The 16,616-nt window shown below is 44.7% G+C and overlaps 2 protein-coding genes across 3 annotated transcripts; both read right to left on the bottom strand.

Annotated features, from left to right (window-relative positions):
* Nucleotides 1–19: 19 nt before the first annotated feature.
* Nucleotides 20–13,516, bottom strand: LOC108135758 (mitogen-activated protein kinase kinase kinase 4). Of its 2 annotated transcripts, none has more exons than XM_017256603.2 (8): nt 13,029–13,516; nt 6,220–6,420; nt 4,509–5,293; nt 4,173–4,446; nt 3,865–4,119; nt 1,082–3,806; nt 340–519; nt 20–275 (listed from the first exon to the last, which is right to left on the bottom strand). In XM_017256603.2, the coding sequence occupies exons 1-8, from the start codon at nt 13,223–13,225 to the stop codon at nt 192–194; spliced, it is 4,701 nt and encodes a 1,566-aa protein (XP_017112092.1). In that variant the 5' UTR covers nt 13,226–13,516; the 3' UTR covers nt 20–191. The 2 variants fall into 2 exon arrangements, with proteins under 2 accessions (XP_017112092.1, XP_017112093.1); XM_017256604.2 differs by lacking the exon at nt 13,029–13,516 and adding an exon at nt 8,969–9,712.
* An 860-nt stretch (nt 13,517–14,376) lies between these two features.
* On the bottom strand, nt 14,377–16,363 carry LOC108135850 (CDP-diacylglycerol--glycerol-3-phosphate 3-phosphatidyltransferase, mitochondrial). Its single transcript, XM_017256741.2, has 2 exons — nt 15,094–16,363; nt 14,377–15,005 (listed from the first exon to the last, which is right to left on the bottom strand). Exons 1-2 carry the CDS (start codon nt 16,156–16,158, stop codon nt 14,586–14,588), a joined length of 1,485 nt encoding a protein of 494 aa, XP_017112230.1. The 5' UTR covers nt 16,159–16,363; the 3' UTR covers nt 14,377–14,585.
* Nucleotides 16,364–16,616: the final 253 nt, after the last annotated feature.

Here is a 16,616-nt window from a genome sequence, read left to right as displayed (position 1 = left end):
GGACGACGACAGGTTTTGATTACTTTATACGGGTTATATATTGTCCAACATAAAACTAGACGTGGCCATTCAAATAGTCAACATTCACATAAGTTAGACACTAAGCAAAGCTCACACCGTTTCACATATGCACCATATGTAGGGGTGAGCCAAACAAACGGAGGTATAGATAATTAAGCACCGGGTCACGATTAGCTGCTTGTCGCCACATTCCGCCGGAAAGAGCCGCGCACCTGCATCTGCAACTGCTCGCTGCTGCACTCATCTCGTCCATACTGCACATGTAATAAATAAGAAGTATATTATATTTGAAAACGAAACGTTTCGAAGTCTGCATACCTTGCAAAAGTTGTGCTCCAACAGCTCCACTGCCGTCAGGCGAGCTTTGGGATCGTGCTGCAGACAGTGATCGACAAAGTCGTGCCCCTCCTGCGAGAGACTCTCCGGAGCCTGCGGCTTCTCGCCCATGCCCACCTTGAACATGATCTGGAAATTGGAATCAAACTGGGCCCAAGGACGCTGTAAGAAAATGAAAAAGGAACCAGGAATTAACGTCGCGCATATAAATATAAGGCAACAAAAAAAGTTAATCCAATCAAAAAGAGAGTAATACAATACATATCTGCATTAACTATTATAAATACTTAATATTTAAATGCTTAATATTTAAAATCAAATATCTGTCTATTTAAAAATTGTAAGAAAACTGGTAATTATTGAGAAGGTATAAAAAATGGTATAATTTGATATACCAGTGTAATCAATATTTAATAAGCTGCTTTGCTTATCATGAAAAAATTCCATAATAGTTTCGTTTCAAAATTGTTGCTAGAGCAAATCGCTAAGGTTTCAAAGACTAACATTAAGTTATAATTAAAAAATAAATTATGTTGATACTATACTACTAACTAACTAACATACAAACTATTGTAGTTATTACATCCCAGTGTAAGAAATATAAAAATCAAACTACTTTCATAATTTAGATAAATTTCTTCTAAAAATTGTAGCTAAATCAAAACGCAAATAGTCCAAAGTTGTGAAATGGACAGTACGCTTATCTAGAATGTGAAGCACTTACCTTGCCCGAGGCCATCTCGACAACCACACAGCCCACCGACCAGATATCGGCGGCCCTGCCATGGCCATCGCTGTTGGTCTTTGTAAACATTTCCGGCGCCATGTACGCCTGCGTGCCCACGTAGCCCTGCAGTTCGCCGGGCACGGTGGTGTGCGCCTGGATCTTGACCGCCGAACCGAAATCGCCTAGTTTCAGGCTGTTGCTGCCGTCCACGAGAAAGATGTTGGCCGTCTTGATGTCGCGATGCACAATGCCGTGCTTGTGCAGCTCGGACACGCCCGCCAAGAGTTGGGCGGTGAAGCGGCGGACCAAGGCCTCCGGCAGATTGCCCGTCAGCTCCACCAGCGACTCGAGGGTGCCCTCGGAGCAGAGTTCCATGAAGATGAGCAGCTCCTCGCGATGCACCTCGATGCCGTAGTAGCGCACCAGATTGTTGTGCTTGATTCCCTCCAGTATCTTTAGCTCCTCAGCCACGTTCTTCAACGCCCGCGTTTCGCCCGGCTGAATAGCGATCTCTTTCATGGCCATCAACTCCCCCGTGTTGTTGTTCACCGCCGTGTACACCTTGCCGAAGCGTCCCTGGCCGATCTTAATGCCGCGATGCCAGCGGAAGTGGACACTTCGTGCTCGTATATGCACTTTGTCGCTGGAGTTCAGTGACTTCACCTGCCCAATCAGCCGGCGCTCGCGCAACGAGTCCTCCAGATCCATATCCAGGCGATTCACCGCATCCCTCACCCGCTCCTGCCGCAGTGCCAGCGGTGTGCTCTCGATGCTGGCCTTCCCGGAAGAGGCGGCCGTCGGCGGCGTTTGGGGCACCAGCAGACGTAGCTCGCCATTGGGACTCCTTTGGCACGGAGTGTCCACATAGTCGGCACTGTCCACGGAGCTGTAGGTGTTCGCAGACTGCTGCAGCAGATCCTCCTTCAAGCTGAACTGCGGATGCAGCAGCTTGTTGAACGGTGGCGACTGCAGCGGCGGCGTATTCGGATTGAGCACCATGCCAGCGGACATGGGAGTCCGGGTGGGGGTGCGGGAGCGTGAGGTTGCCGGCGACGAAGTCTTGCGTGTGCGTGGCGAGGCCTTCTTCTTGGCCACCTTCTCCGGCTCCGATGTGATGCCAATCACGTGCGAAATACAGCGATCCATTTGCTGCTTTAGCGCCTCGAACTCGTGGTCGTCCAGGTGCTGAGTGATTTGCGGATCACAGGCAAGAATTAGAAACTCCAGACCCTGGGAGGCCCAGCGAGGGCGCATGCCACGCCCCCGCTCGCAACGCTCCATTACAAAGTGCATCCACATCTTGGCGTAGGCGATGATGCCCAATGCCAGATCCACCGTATGCGCACCGCTGTCCTTTTGGTCCATAATCCTCTGCTCGAACAACCGGATCACATCTTTGTGGTACTCGAAGCCAAACTTGTAGCCCTGGTGCAGGATCTCGCGGGTGCGCGACAGAACAGCCTGCTTGTCCTGCTCGTCCAAGTCCCGCATGTTGCTCAAGCAGCAGCGCTTCTGTACGCCCTCGATGATCGCAGTCAGCTTGTTGCGCACCTGCAAAACATCCTGCTGCAACAACTTAAATGCCGCCTTCACATCCGAACAGATGAAGTCGTGCTGCTGGTTGGCCACGTCGTGCTCGTAGTGCTCGCGATGGAAGTCTGTGGTCTCCACGTCGCGACAGAAGGTCTTGGCGAAGAAGAGCACCTTGATGGAGCGCTCCCGCTCGACGGTGAGCAGCGACTGCGTCTCCCGGCAGATGGTCAGCAGCTGCCACTTGACCTCCTCGTTGTCGTCACTCTCGTTGGTGCCCTCGATTTGCTGGTCCAGCTCCACAGTGCGTTTCACCAGTCGCTCGGAAATGTTGCGCAACAGCTTGCTGATGATGCCGCAGAATTTCTGTGAGGCCAATGTGTGCATGCCCTTGATCATGGGGCTTATCAGCTTGGTGAACATCCACTCTTTCTCCAGCACCGACTTCTGGTTGCCCTCGGGAACGGCGACCAGGACCAGTTGGTCGATGTAGTCCAGGTACAGCTCAAAGGTCTTCCGCACCGTCGCATCGTAGTGATTCAGAATGCTAATGTAGCTGCCCAGCTCCGCCTCGTTCTCCACCAGGGCCGTGGTTATGTGACGCTGATACCGCTCGCGATGGGTCAGGGCCAGGGTCAAACCCTCACGCAGCTCCTTCATCAGCTGCTCCAGACTCAGGGGATTGGGTCGCACGGGTCGCGTTTCGAGACGCATGCGCAGGAACTCGTGCATGAACTGCAGCGGAATGCCGCTCAGGAAGACGAAGGTGGGAATGTACGAGGGCAGATTAATCGATTGCGCTTCTTCGCTCCAGTAGCCGTAGGTGCGCAGCTCCACGACCTGCTCGCGGCTAATTTTCGGGTCCAGTCGCGGCACATCCTCCTCAACGGCCTCCGTGTCTGAATCGTAATCCAAGTCCTCGGCTCCGGGTTTCTCCAGAGCGATGTGCGCCTTGTACAGGGCCACGTTGTGCAGTTTGTGTAGGAATGCCAGGGATTTGGCCAGTCCACGACTTTTGAGCACATTCTCGATGAACTTACGATACAATCCCGTGGACTGCTCTCCAGCTCCATTGTTGCTGCACGAACCCAATGGCTCCACACTGAAGATGTTGATGTCGTGCATGGATCCCTTGCGCATGTGGCCGTGCGAGCACTCACTGGACAGCTGGCTGATCTCCGTGGATGTGGATCTGATGGAGTTTTAATTATAAGTGTTCTCTTTCACCATTTCAGACTCAATCGACTTACTCATTGCTGCTCGATGTCTCGCCGGGCACATGAGTGGCATCGTTTAGCATGAACTGCACCTTGTGGCAGGCTGTGACACTTCCGTTGCGACAGCCCTTGCGCGTGGCCGATCCCGTCACACTGGGCGGCTTGGATGAGTCCATCGAGTTGACAGCCGAGTCATCGTTCTCCACACCAGAGGCAGATGAGCTGCCGCTATCCGTGGCGATGTAGGATGACGTGCAGACGGGCCAGGAGAACTTCTCGTCCTGCAGCCTGTAATTTAATTGGTATTATAACGGTTTTCAAGAAATATATCCGCTTCTTACCTGGCTAGAATCTTGCCCAAAATACTGAGCTTAAGCTTGTTTTGCTTGGTAATGTTGTACCATAAGCACATGGACTTGATGCGACCCACAAAGCTCTGTGACTTGTAAATGGGATGCAGGGCGCCCATGGCTTGTGAAGATGGGTAAAGGGCCTCGGCGGCTTCCAGACGCGAGAGCATGTGCTCTACTTCCCGCAGCGCCAACTCCTGGTGATCCATGCAATCCTTGCAGTACAGCGACATGCAGCCCTGGCACATCTTGCTGGGCAGCGGAGCTGAAAAGGATTTTTAGTATGAATAGAGGGATACATTTTCACAGGGCAGTTTGCGGACTTACAGCTGGCATTGGAGTTACTATCGGAATGTATTCCACTGTCCAGGCTGATCAGACTCGGCTCGCGACGGTAACGCGGCTGGAACTTGTAGTTGATGATGTGGGTGAGCAGTTCGGAGACGCCCTGTCGCGCCTCGAAGAGATACTTGTCCTGCTGCTCCACCGTTCTATCGGCTTGCCAGGCCTGCAGCTCCAGCCAGATGAGATCCTTCAGCTCCGTCTGCCAGGTGTGCTCCTCCTGCGACAGCTTGGCATCCTGACGGTCCACGCTGCCCAGCTTAATGAGGTTGGCGAACGTGTCGTGGAAGTCCTTTCGTTTCCCCAGTCCAGCGGTGGCCCTGCCATCGCTTCTCAACATCCCGGCGGGCAGTTGGGCGGCAAAGGCCAATGGCGGCGCCGACGAGCGATAGCCAATCGGTCGTGACGACACGCAGCGGTAGCGGTTGCAGCTCTCCACCACCTTGGAGGCAATCCGCAGTGGGAGCGGCGCCATCGTCTCCGAGCTGAGCGGCATGATCTGGTCGAGAGACTCCAGTGGGTGTGCCGTCTCGTGAAAGCTGTTGCCCCGCGGAGCCGCCACCGCCGTCGTGGCCAGCGAGCTCTTCATCTCGCGCTCCGAGTCGCGGAGCAACGACTGCAGCCGCTTGTCCGTCCGCTTGCTCTCCTCGTTGACGAACATCTCGTTGAGCAGGGCGCAGTCCATGGTGTTGCGCCGCAGGACGCGCGATCGGGCCATCCGGGTGTTCTTTTTGGGCGTACCGCCCACACTGGCGGGTAAATCTGCGGAGCTAAGATAATTGGCTTAATAAGTGATCGACCAAAAATATTAATAAAGACCCACGGTTGCCATCTGAAGAATACAACTTTTTTTTCTTTTACATGCATTACACTTAAGGTTTTACCGGTGCTCATCGTCACTACGCGAACTTCCGTTTACGTTAATGACATACTGTTTTTAATGTTTATTGTTTCACCTCGTCAGCGCTTACAGAAAAATAAACCTAAAGTTTCGAAAAGACTTTTGAATTGCAATAACAAGCCAACAGCGCAACATTTATCAATGGTTAAGTGCAACTTTAAAATATGTCATCAGTCTATTTCTCCTTATACTCAATTTAAAATGCAAGAAATATTAAAAAGTCCAATATGTTTAATATAATTAGATACTACTTATGGTAAAAGCGATGATATCTAAAGCAAAGTAGTTCGGAGGGTATCCATTAATTTCTAATTGATAATTTATTGAAACACCTTTGAAATAATTTAGAAATTATAATACAATATTTAAGAGCATTTGTTTATGACTTATTTAAATATTTATTTAAACAATAGCTTCTACCTAATCATTAAAATAATCTTAAGACTTTGATTAAAGTAGTTGGCGAACAACAACAATATCTAAATAAATAAAACCATTTAAAATGAAATTTGAACACTTGATATTTTAGGTATAATACTTCAAAATGATCTTTGATCCCAGCGAACTTTTACACATTTTCAAATGACAACCGCGCGTACACAGATGACATCAGCCATAGAGATGGCACTATCAGGTGCAGCATATGTTAGCATATGGACATTTGGTAGGTCTGCTTTCGGCACTAGTGCCGATCACGCCTGTAGCATGGACGCAAACCCTTATCGCATCCACTTTAGTGCCAAATATATCTCAGCCAGCCATTTGGAGCACCCCATATTGATTGTCTATACTCACGCCGCCACATTGACCACCTTCTGTTTGCGTTCCCAGTCGCGGTTCTTGATTTTGAGCCGAGTGCGAGGTGGGGTAGTGCCGAATGCCTCATAGTGGGCCGCCAGCTCGTCCTCCGGCGGCATGTCCTCTTCAAGAGCTCCAATCCGGCCATCAGCCATCTGCAATGGCCGCGAAGGCGTCGGCTTTACACGGTACTCCACTCTGTAAGATACGGATACGGATTATGAAGGCGTTGGATGTCATGGTTGATAGTCTATTTGCACTTGTCTAGAGCCAGGGGCTTGACCTAATTGTTTCGCTAATTGCAACGGCGGACAAGTGCCGCCTAATCGCCGACACTAACCATACAACATATAGACTGGTCATTTCATACGACGCATTTGGACACAAAAATTCGGACCGCGGAAGGTCCACCGCTCTCACAGCAGCAGGTCCATGCACTTCGTGTGCGTTCGGGTTTTTTACTCTCTCATTCTTATTCTCATTTTTATGCTCGCGCACTCATTGCACGAGTTTAGTCGTTCAGTCGCAGAGAGGCGCTTTTTGAAGAAGGCTGCCCTGCGGTTGAATTCGTCTTTGTATGTATGCGTGATCATGCATTCTCATACACGGGAGCATGTGTGCGTTTATTTCATTTCGGCGCATCAAGAATATTTTGTCTTTTGCCACTTTTCAAACTTGGTACCCTAAGAATATGGGCGTATTTACTATTGGGTTATGATTTAAATATTAATATTATATGTTAAAATATATTTTTTAATATTTCAGCATACATTTTATTCTTGTTTACAAATTCAAATCAGTGGTAGCAGTAAAATGTTTTACATATATGTATGTATTCGAATTTATAGAAATCAGTCTACTGAGATCGGAACAGGGCATATCGTAGTCGTGTCACTTGAAACACCGACTGCTCTTCAGTGGTTGAGAAAACTTCAAACTAAATCAATTTTTGTCGATGTTTTGCGAGCGGTTGGTGCCTGCATACCCTACCGACGATTGCTTTTAAGGGGAGCGGGCTTTTAGGACACTTGTTTTAAATGTTATGTTTAGTGATCTTTGGTTGATTTATTTTTTAATGATTCGCAGTGTTATTTTAATTTAATATAAACAAGTAATAAATAATAAAATAATTTTTATATTTTTGAAAATGTAAATGGAACAAATATAAAAATCCACATTTTTTTAATGATAATAATTTATTTTAATGATTATAATTTTAGATTTTAATTGTAACAATATCTTGAATTTTAACGAATTGTTTAAAGACAATTAAAAATTAAAAAATAAATCAACCAAAGATCACTAAACATAACATTTAAAACAAGTGTCCTAAAAGCCCGCTCCCCTTAAAAGCAATCGTCGGTAGGGTATGCAGGCACCAACCGCTCGCAAAACATCGACAAAAATTGATTTAGTTTGAAGTTTTCTCAACCACTGAAGAGCAGTCGGTGTTTCAAGTGACACGACTACGATATGCCCTGTTCCGATCTCAGTAGACTGATTTCTATAAATTCGAATACATACATATATGTAAAACATTTTACTGCTACCACTGATTTGAATTTGTAAACAAGAATAAAATGTATGCTGAAATATTAAAAAAATATATTTTAACATATAATATTAATATTTAAATCATAACCCAATAGTAAATACGCCCATATTCTTAGGGTACCAAGTTTGAAAAGTGGCAAAAGACAAAATATTCTTGATGCGCCGAAATGAAATAAACGCACACATGCTCCCGTGTATGAGAATGCATGATCACGCATACATACAAAGACGAATTCAACCGCAGGGCAGCCTTCTTCAAAAAGCGCCTCTCTGCGACTGAACGACTAAACTCGTGCAATGAGTGCGCGAGCATAAAAATGAGAATAAGAATGAGAGAGTAAAAAACCCGAACGCACACGAAGTGCATGGACCTGCTGCTGTGAGAGCGGTGGACCTTCCGCGGTCCGAATTTTTGTGTCCAAATGCGTCGTATGAAATGACCAGTCTATATGTTGTATGGTTAGTGTCGCCGATAAGTCAGATAAATACACCGTGTGCACTCAAAAAAAAAATTTTTTGAATAGAATTTAAATATTAAAAAGTCAGCAGTCAGCAGCTAAATAAATTGATAAACTTTCCTGGAAATTCATAGGAATGTTTAATTTTGTTTGTTTCAACTCTGCCTTGACACAGAGATTTTTTGTTTTTACGCTATTTGCTCATTAACTTTTTATATAAAAATATTTTAATCATCTTTATTATACACACACAAGTCATGTTTAAATTTGTTCTGCTCTTTGGAATCATTTATTAGTTTTTAGGAACACATTTTATTTGGATATCATAGGACAGTCCAATTAATTGTATTTCATTGATTTTAAAGGTATTTACATCATTGCAAACCATGACCTAAAAAGACCAAGTCAGCTTGATTTATCGTTTTAGAATGATTACATTTTAAAATTAAATATTTCGATTTTTTGATTAGTTTTTTTGTTGTGCATCCCATGTAAATTGGGTGGTATATCGGAGGGAGATGTTAGAGGTTTTGGTAGGACATCCTTATCTAATCAAACTGCTGCGGGTGCTGCAGACAGCCGCTTGTCACGCATGCGATTATGCTCTAATATGTGCAGAGGTTTGATTTATTTGAGACCAAAAAAAAATGCCGACATTGGCTGGCAACTACTAGCGTAATTGTTGAGTAAATCGCGCCACACTTTTCGTCAGCCCAATGGCGAAATTCACTCACTTTTTTCGACGCATTTTTGCTGGAGCCTGGGTAATCACAGTTTGGTGGTCACAATAACTCCAAAACCGGCAGAAATCAGCGAGTCGCAACGAAACGAGAGAACTTTAGAGTGCAGTCCTCTTTTCTCCTCCGCTGGTTAATAGTGCCGCGGGTTTAAATTGTTGTTTTATCGCCGCGTTTGAGAGCTGCTATTATTATTTTCAGCCTCTGCTGCGGTGGGTGTCAGAGCGAGATCGGAGTCCCCCGCCAATTTATGTACATCTAATTGCACGGCACAACACACTCCGGGGACGAAAAACAACGGCTGAACGAGCCGAGAGTTAATAAAAAGCAACAGCTCACAATTACAAGCTGATGGAGAGAACTTTAGACGCGAGCCAGCGAACGATGACTGGACGGCACCCGGCACCCGGCACCCGGTTCCCTTTTTCCAATCGGTGGAATCTTTCTGGGGGTTATGCACTATCTCCCACCGTTGTAGTTCTGGATTTATCACAGCTGGCAAACAGGCGGCCGCAATTCGCACGCCTCGCACCGAACCCTTTCGAATTTCATAACGCGGAACACTTGCCGCCGCAGCCAGTCAATTTATTAGCACTTTTAACAAGAATAACATATACCCCCATCTATTCGCCAATGCGTATAGTATACGGATCTGTATGTAACGTATGCGAGTGAATATGCGATCCGACGAAGCGGTGTCGCCCCCAAAACGACTGTAGTTCTCTGCCAACTGCGACCAACTGAAAAGCGCGAGCGGTGAGCGCCCGGCCGACGCATCCGATTGTTTACCGCCATCAACCGAGAGCAACTAGTGGGTGGCCAGCCCAAAGCGGTGATGGTGTTCTAGCCTTTTTGGAGCCTTACTTTTAACTAGTTTGCAGCCGAATCCAGTTAAACTTTTATGTCTCAAAGCTCTATATGGCGCCAAAAAGTAAAAAAGAATTTTTTTGTTGCTTGTTTGTTTTCACTTTAAGCAAAAATGGACCTCTATATTAACTAACAGTCAAAAAATGTGGATACATTGCGGTTTTCCATTCTTGGTCATTATCTTCACAAATGGTCAACACTTTTAGTAGTAATCTTAGCAATAAACTTTATCAATGCAACTGTCATATAAATGATGTGCGGGCCCGGTTTCAGAATTTATTATATAAACAATTTTAAACCATTTATAAAATAATATTTTGTAATATTTAAGTATATTATTTGCTCATCTTTTGAGCCAACACAGAGTGAGATAAGTATATAGTAATTTCGAGAGAGAGAGAGAGATTTGCAGTTAAAGAGCGCGAAAAGAGGTAGTCACACAACTGACGAGAAAGAATGAGACGTATTTGTTGTGGAACGCAAGTGGCAATCTGATCGATTGTGGGCCGCATCTGCGTTTGTTTGTGGTTCGCAATCGGCTCAGCCGCGCGAATATTTATTATTAATTTATGGGATTTTATTATGTACGCGCTCGTTAGCTAATTAGCCGTGTGTTTACTTAAACAGAGAGCTAAGTGCGGGGGCAAAATGAATTTTCTCCGAACGGGCAAGATTCACCAGGAAATGAAAAACCGATATGGATTCAACTTGCTTCGTATATGTAAAAATCTATGTCATAATTATCTGGCAGTTCTGGCATTTTCTGCGTTGTCACGTGATCAGCAGTGCGTATACTTCATATTCAGATCACTGTTTTGTACATAAGTTGCACATTCGCACCGTTGTCCCCCAATTCATAAGGTATTGAAAAATCAAAAACACAATAGGTTCGTTATGACTTATCGATCAGTATCCCCCATAGACTGGTAGAGTTCGTGGTAACCAAAGTGAGCTGGAAAATAGGATAATGCAATCCTAGAATCATTAATTTTTAGTAAATTATAAAATGCTAGAAATATTTAATAAGTTTGAGATTTTACTTTGAAACCACAAAAAAAAATTTTTAGAATTTGATTCACAATTTGGTTTTTAATTTAAGGGGTATAAATATGGTCACAATAGAATTCTGCACGCTTAAACTATTAATAAATCATAATATTTATTTGGAATAAATTAAATATATTTAAAAATTGTGGTCTGTAATTGTATTTTCTTAACAACATGAAGCCCGTAATCTGATACTGCCAATTAATGTTCGTAAAAATAATTAATTGCTATCATTGAAATTCACTGTTGAGTGCGTGCAGTTTATTTATAAATTCATAATTAGAATTTTAGATCTTGACGGTTAATATTTAAATTAATTTTGACAGAATTTAGAATCGAAAAATAAACAAAATCTCTTGAAAGAATAATGTTTGATTTTTGTTCATTGTAGGTAAACAGGGTAATTAAACCATTTGGAAAGTCTAAAATTACTTTTAATGGCAAGAGAACGTGTGTGAGGGTGTGTTCGCTATGCGGAAATGTTTTCTGATATGTGTGTACAATGTACACACACATACAAACATGCCATAATTATGCTTATCAAACACACCAAAAACTAAAACTGAAATCAACTGATTGTACCGCACACATGCCAGATTGCCCAAAGAGAGAGTAAGAGGGCTAGAACGGAGAGATATAGAGGGAGAACTTGCAAGTTTTAGTGAAAACGGTGCAAGAGATCAAGCAATCTCGCTCTTTAACTCTCTTGGCCAAGTTAAGTTAAGCGGGAGACCTTCAATCATTGGAATTCCATTCATTCGGCTGGGTGACACAAAACTTTGGAACCGGAGACTTGAAAAGAAAGCGAATTCGATTTGAAAACAGAATAACGAAAGAGGTTACAAAGCAGAGTGGGCAAACGCACGTATTAAACGCGTTTTAACTTCCAATAGTCTCCCCTCCTTCTCTTCTTCTACTTGACCCCTTAAAACAGGTATGCGAGTTGAAGAAGAACAAGATTGGCGGCATCAAACCAGAGATAAAATGAAGAGGGAGCTCTAGTCGAGTGTCCCGACAATGATATACCCTACACATTATGTAGCCTACCTTTCAAATTTTATAATTATTATGATTATAATCAACCAAATAACATTTATATAAAAGAGAGTCGATTGAAACTTGTCTTGATTCATTATTTTCTACCTTTTTAACTGTTGATGCTGATCGATGAATACTTTTTGCAAGATACATTTCGTCTCACTGTTTACCCTACAAATATACTATTTTTACTCTTCAGTTAAATCTCACCTAATTTCACTTAGTTTCCATGGGAAGGTGCCAAAAGAAAATTTATGTTTGCAGCTAATTTCCTGCTAACATACGACATTCCGTTTTTCTGCGAAACCCCCATGAACACTCACTCATCCCATGAAAATCAAATCAAATTTAAACGTATTATGAATAAGCCCCCCGTGCAAAAAAACAGCGGAAAAGGTATCCGCAGTTCCCTCAAAGTGTGTATATGTGTTATCAAAGCACCGTCAGCGTTATCAGCAAATATCTTGGAAGACTCGCGGCGGTCGAACACAAATACTGGTATGATAAATGCCGAAATACACCGAAAAACAGCGCACATAGGATAAAAAAAAGTGTATTTAATTTTCATAATTTATCTACGATTTCATAACTCCTTCAATTGAGTTAAATCTGAATTTAATTTCATTCTAATGGTTGCCATATGAAATGGCTTGAAGTTTTTCTTTACCTAAAATGCTACAGTTTAGAAAAATATATAATATTATTACAACACACCTACTAGAATGTGTTTTTCGCAGTGCACCTGTGCATAATTTTAATTGCGCTGCACACAAAGTGTTCAATTTCAGCCAGAGTTCGCAATTTGTTGCTGTTTTTGGTTTTTTTGTTTGTCTTGCAGTTTGCTAAATTCTCGGGTTCGTTGAGCCAGCAAAAGCAGCAACAAAAGTAACATGGCCCAAAACACGTTGTTTACGTTTAAACAATTAAAACTGGTGAAATGCGATTAAGAGCGAGAGAGGGCGAGTGAATAAGAGGGGAAAAACCTAAAGCAAGGCTTTGAGAGCGACAGAGAAAGAGCGCAATTGAGCCGTTACGTGCCCATGCAGAAAGTTCATGTTTTTGTGTGGGAAATCCCGAAAATTCCAATGGTACCGGTAAAGCTCACCTTGCAACATCCTCGTCGACGCTCTTTTCCCGTCGTAACCTTATGGGCGGAATGGGCGGTGGGATGGGGGGTGGTGTTTCGGATGTAACGGTACTATTCTCATTGCCATTTTCCTCCTCCTGCTGTGTCTTTTGCAACTGCAAACTCTGCTGCAGCGCCAGGTAATCAATTGTGCGCACTCTTCGCCTGTTTGACATTTTTGCAAAAACTCTGTTTTTGTTGCTTTTGTTATATTCTTGGAATTTGTCGCTCACTCACACAAACACTCATGCTCCGCCAGCTGAGCACCAACACTATCGCACTTAAGCACACCAACAACACTTTGGTGAGCACGCGCCGCGTTTTTTGCTTGGCGATAATCAGATTTATTTTAATTTAACTTTCACGGCGAGCAAACACATAACGTTTTGCTTGACTTGGCACGCAGGTGAAGCAGACGTCTTACCTGGCCAAAAAAAAGCAGCTGATTGAAGACAGCGAGCGACTTGGCCCGCCGGTGTCTTAAGTTTTGGAGAGGAGAGCGAGCTTTAGAGGTGCCAAAAATACCGATAGTATCAAACATATAATTAATTCTGAACACGATTGAGCCCAGAAAGTTGCATAGTTTTCATGCGGTGTTTCCAAAACAGTACTCAATTGTTACATTAAGTTACGTTCAAAAGAATAAATCACGTTATAACCGTCAACTTATTTAATATAATAAAAGCAGGGAATCCGATTGCATGTGCTTTGTGCGAATGAACTATAATATCCGATTATTTCTGATCATCTCTACCAGCTGCTTGACTATCGTATGCGTCTATCATCACTAGCTGTATGGAGGCGGGAAGTTATTAATTTGAATTTACGTTATTGGAGAAATTTTTTATTCAAATAATTTAATAATACATTTTTAACCAGTCAGATTAAATACACTTATTTTTTAAGTTGTTTTCTCTATATGAACTCTTTTACCTTTTTAAACAGAGGTAATTAAATGCTTAAGTCCATTGTAAAAGAAAAAAGTTTTACAAATTAGGAATGTTTCATCAACGATTTGTCAGTGACCTATTTATCCCGAGTAAGGTCAATTCATTGTATGAAATAAAGCAAAAACCATTCACCCCATTAACGTAGGAAAAAAAGCACTAACCATACAACATTTTTGTGTCCATTTTCGTCGTATGAAATGTTCAGTCTATATGTTGTATGGTTAATGAAGAAAGTTAGGAAGAGTCTTTTTAAATAAGTGGTGTGATTATAATCACTAAACAAAAGAAAAGTTTATATATGTATGTATGTACATTTTATAAGCCACGTGTTTAAGTTTGAACTTTTGATCCCCCACGGAGATAAGAACACGTTGTGGTACTTTTCCTTGTTCTTACCCTCGATTCCGTTACAAATCTTCTTTATTAGTTAACAAACTTTAGCCTGCGTACAAAAGCAACGATTACCAGAAATAAAAACACACACTTGCCCAGGGCAAAGATTTAACAGAAATTAAGAACTACAGTAACTATTTGGGATGTGGGACTTAACAAGAACGAAAAAATTGTAACTATGGTGTCGACGAGCCTAAAAGAAATTCCTGAATATGCGAACAACAGCCTGCACCCATCGCGGCACGGGTCGTTGGACGATCTCCCGCTCCGCCGTCTGCGACAAATCGTAAAGCCGATCCGCCTCTGCCTGCAGACGCTGGCTCAGGTCCTTATTGGCCGTCACCAGGCACACCTGCGTCTCCAGGTCTCGGTTCACCGATCGCTCGCCGAAGTTCGAGGAGCCGATGAGCGTGAGGTTTGGCAGTCGCGCCTCGGGAAGGTAATACCACAATCCCTTGGCATGGTACGTCCAGCCGGGCTTCTCGTACTCAAAGAAATTGACGCGGTGGTTCTGCTTGCGCTGCACCAGGCTCTCGTAGAAGCTCTTGGCAATCAGGGTGTAGGCGGCCGGAATGCCACCAGCCGGTCCTTTGGCGCCCTGAAAACCATTTGCCTGGGAAAATACAAGATATCAGTTAGATTAATATTAAATCGAGCCAATCTTGCTGCCAAATGGTCTTCTAAACATCTTCTGTACTCACATTGGGATGAGCCATCAGGATGCTGCATTGCGCCAGGCACTTGTGCGTGAGAGTGTCCATGTACTCCTGGGTAAGGTTGAAGTACCCCGTGGCCAGTTTCAGTCGCGATCCAGAGACGCAATTGGAGAGTAGTCGCTTGGTCACCACGCTGTCATGGTGTATGCCAATCTGGCCCATCTCCAGCAGCGGAAACACCCAGGTGTCCGCCTGCGGATTCTGATCCCGCGTTCGCGCCTGCCGCTGGAACGTTTCCTGCAGAAAGTCGGCCATGCGCTGCCGGGCCAGCTGGATGAACTGCTCCTTGGTGCCCTCGTACGGCAGGATGCGCCAGTTGCGGTGCAGTCCTTCGCTGGCATCCGGCGCCACCGCCAGACTGAACTCCTGCACCCGCTCAATGAACTGGGCATAGAAATCCGCCAGCGGCTTGTCCTCGATGAGTATGTAGCGGTCCTGACGGTTGGTGAAGTAGTCGTGAGACAGATTTGCGCCCGAGATGATCACCGCATCGTCGAAGAGGTAGACTTTCATGTGTTGCAGCCCGAGCAGCTCGTTCCAGCGCGGGGGAGCCAGTCGCTTGGTCATCCCACGCAGATCGGGAGTGTGATAGAGCGAGAGCTGCACCTGGCTGGCAAAGTCGTGGACCAGCGGCAGCAACATGGTCTTGGAGTTGAGGGCGCCCCGGGTGCCGCGATTGAAGTCCAGGAGCACGTTGAGCCGCAGGGCAGACTGCTTCTCCAGGCTGTGACGCAACGTCTGGACCACGGCGTTCTCCAGCTGGCCAGTGCCTAGGTACAGGCTGGCCAGGACTATCCGGCGCTTGGCCCGCCCGATGCGCTGCACCAGTGTCTCGTAGAAGTGCTGCGGCTCGTGGATGACCTGGATTTGGTCGCCGCGCAGCGGGAAGCAAGGCGCCAGGTTGTGTAACCAGGAGAGACTCTCCAGGGCCGGTGCTCCCGGGAATCCGGTGGCCAGCAGGCTGGGCGCCTGCTGCAGGCATCCGAGAAAGTCGCCCTGGGCGGCCGGAGTGAGCTCCTGGCTGAAGAGGCGGCGCAAGTATAGCATCATGCTGGCGGGGATTTCACGGGTGGATTGGCGGGCAGCTCCTCACTGTGGGTGGCTGTGTGGTGATGACAGCCTCTGGCACATTGCTCACTGTGAGTTGGACGGTATCCGGAACACACTTTCATTCATGGGAGGTGGATTTGTTTCTCGAAAACTCGGAGTTTCAGCACGTAAATACTTCCAGGTGCGAGTACAGTGTTGCAAAGCGTGCTTGGGTTCGATAACAATTGTGAAATTGGGATGAGTGTTGGAAAGAAGTTTGCAGTATATTTTCAAGCAGAAAAATACTACTTTTACAATTCGTTTGAAACAGCAACAGCTAAATATATAAATAGCATTAAATATTTATTTTTAATGGCTATGATATTTTGATAATAAGCATATAAGCTTTAATTAACACATCAAAAACATTTTTTTTCCGAAAACCAGAATAATTTATTTGTTGCAAGTTTTCAGGATTT

Source organism: Drosophila elegans, unplaced genomic scaffold (assembly GCF_018152505.1).
Source record: "Drosophila elegans isolate 14027-0461.03 unplaced genomic scaffold, ASM1815250v1 contig_476, whole genome shotgun sequence".
NCBI classification, from domain to species: domain Eukaryota; kingdom Metazoa; phylum Arthropoda; class Insecta; order Diptera; family Drosophilidae; genus Drosophila; species Drosophila elegans.
This window is presented reverse-complemented; position numbering and strand designations above follow the sequence as displayed.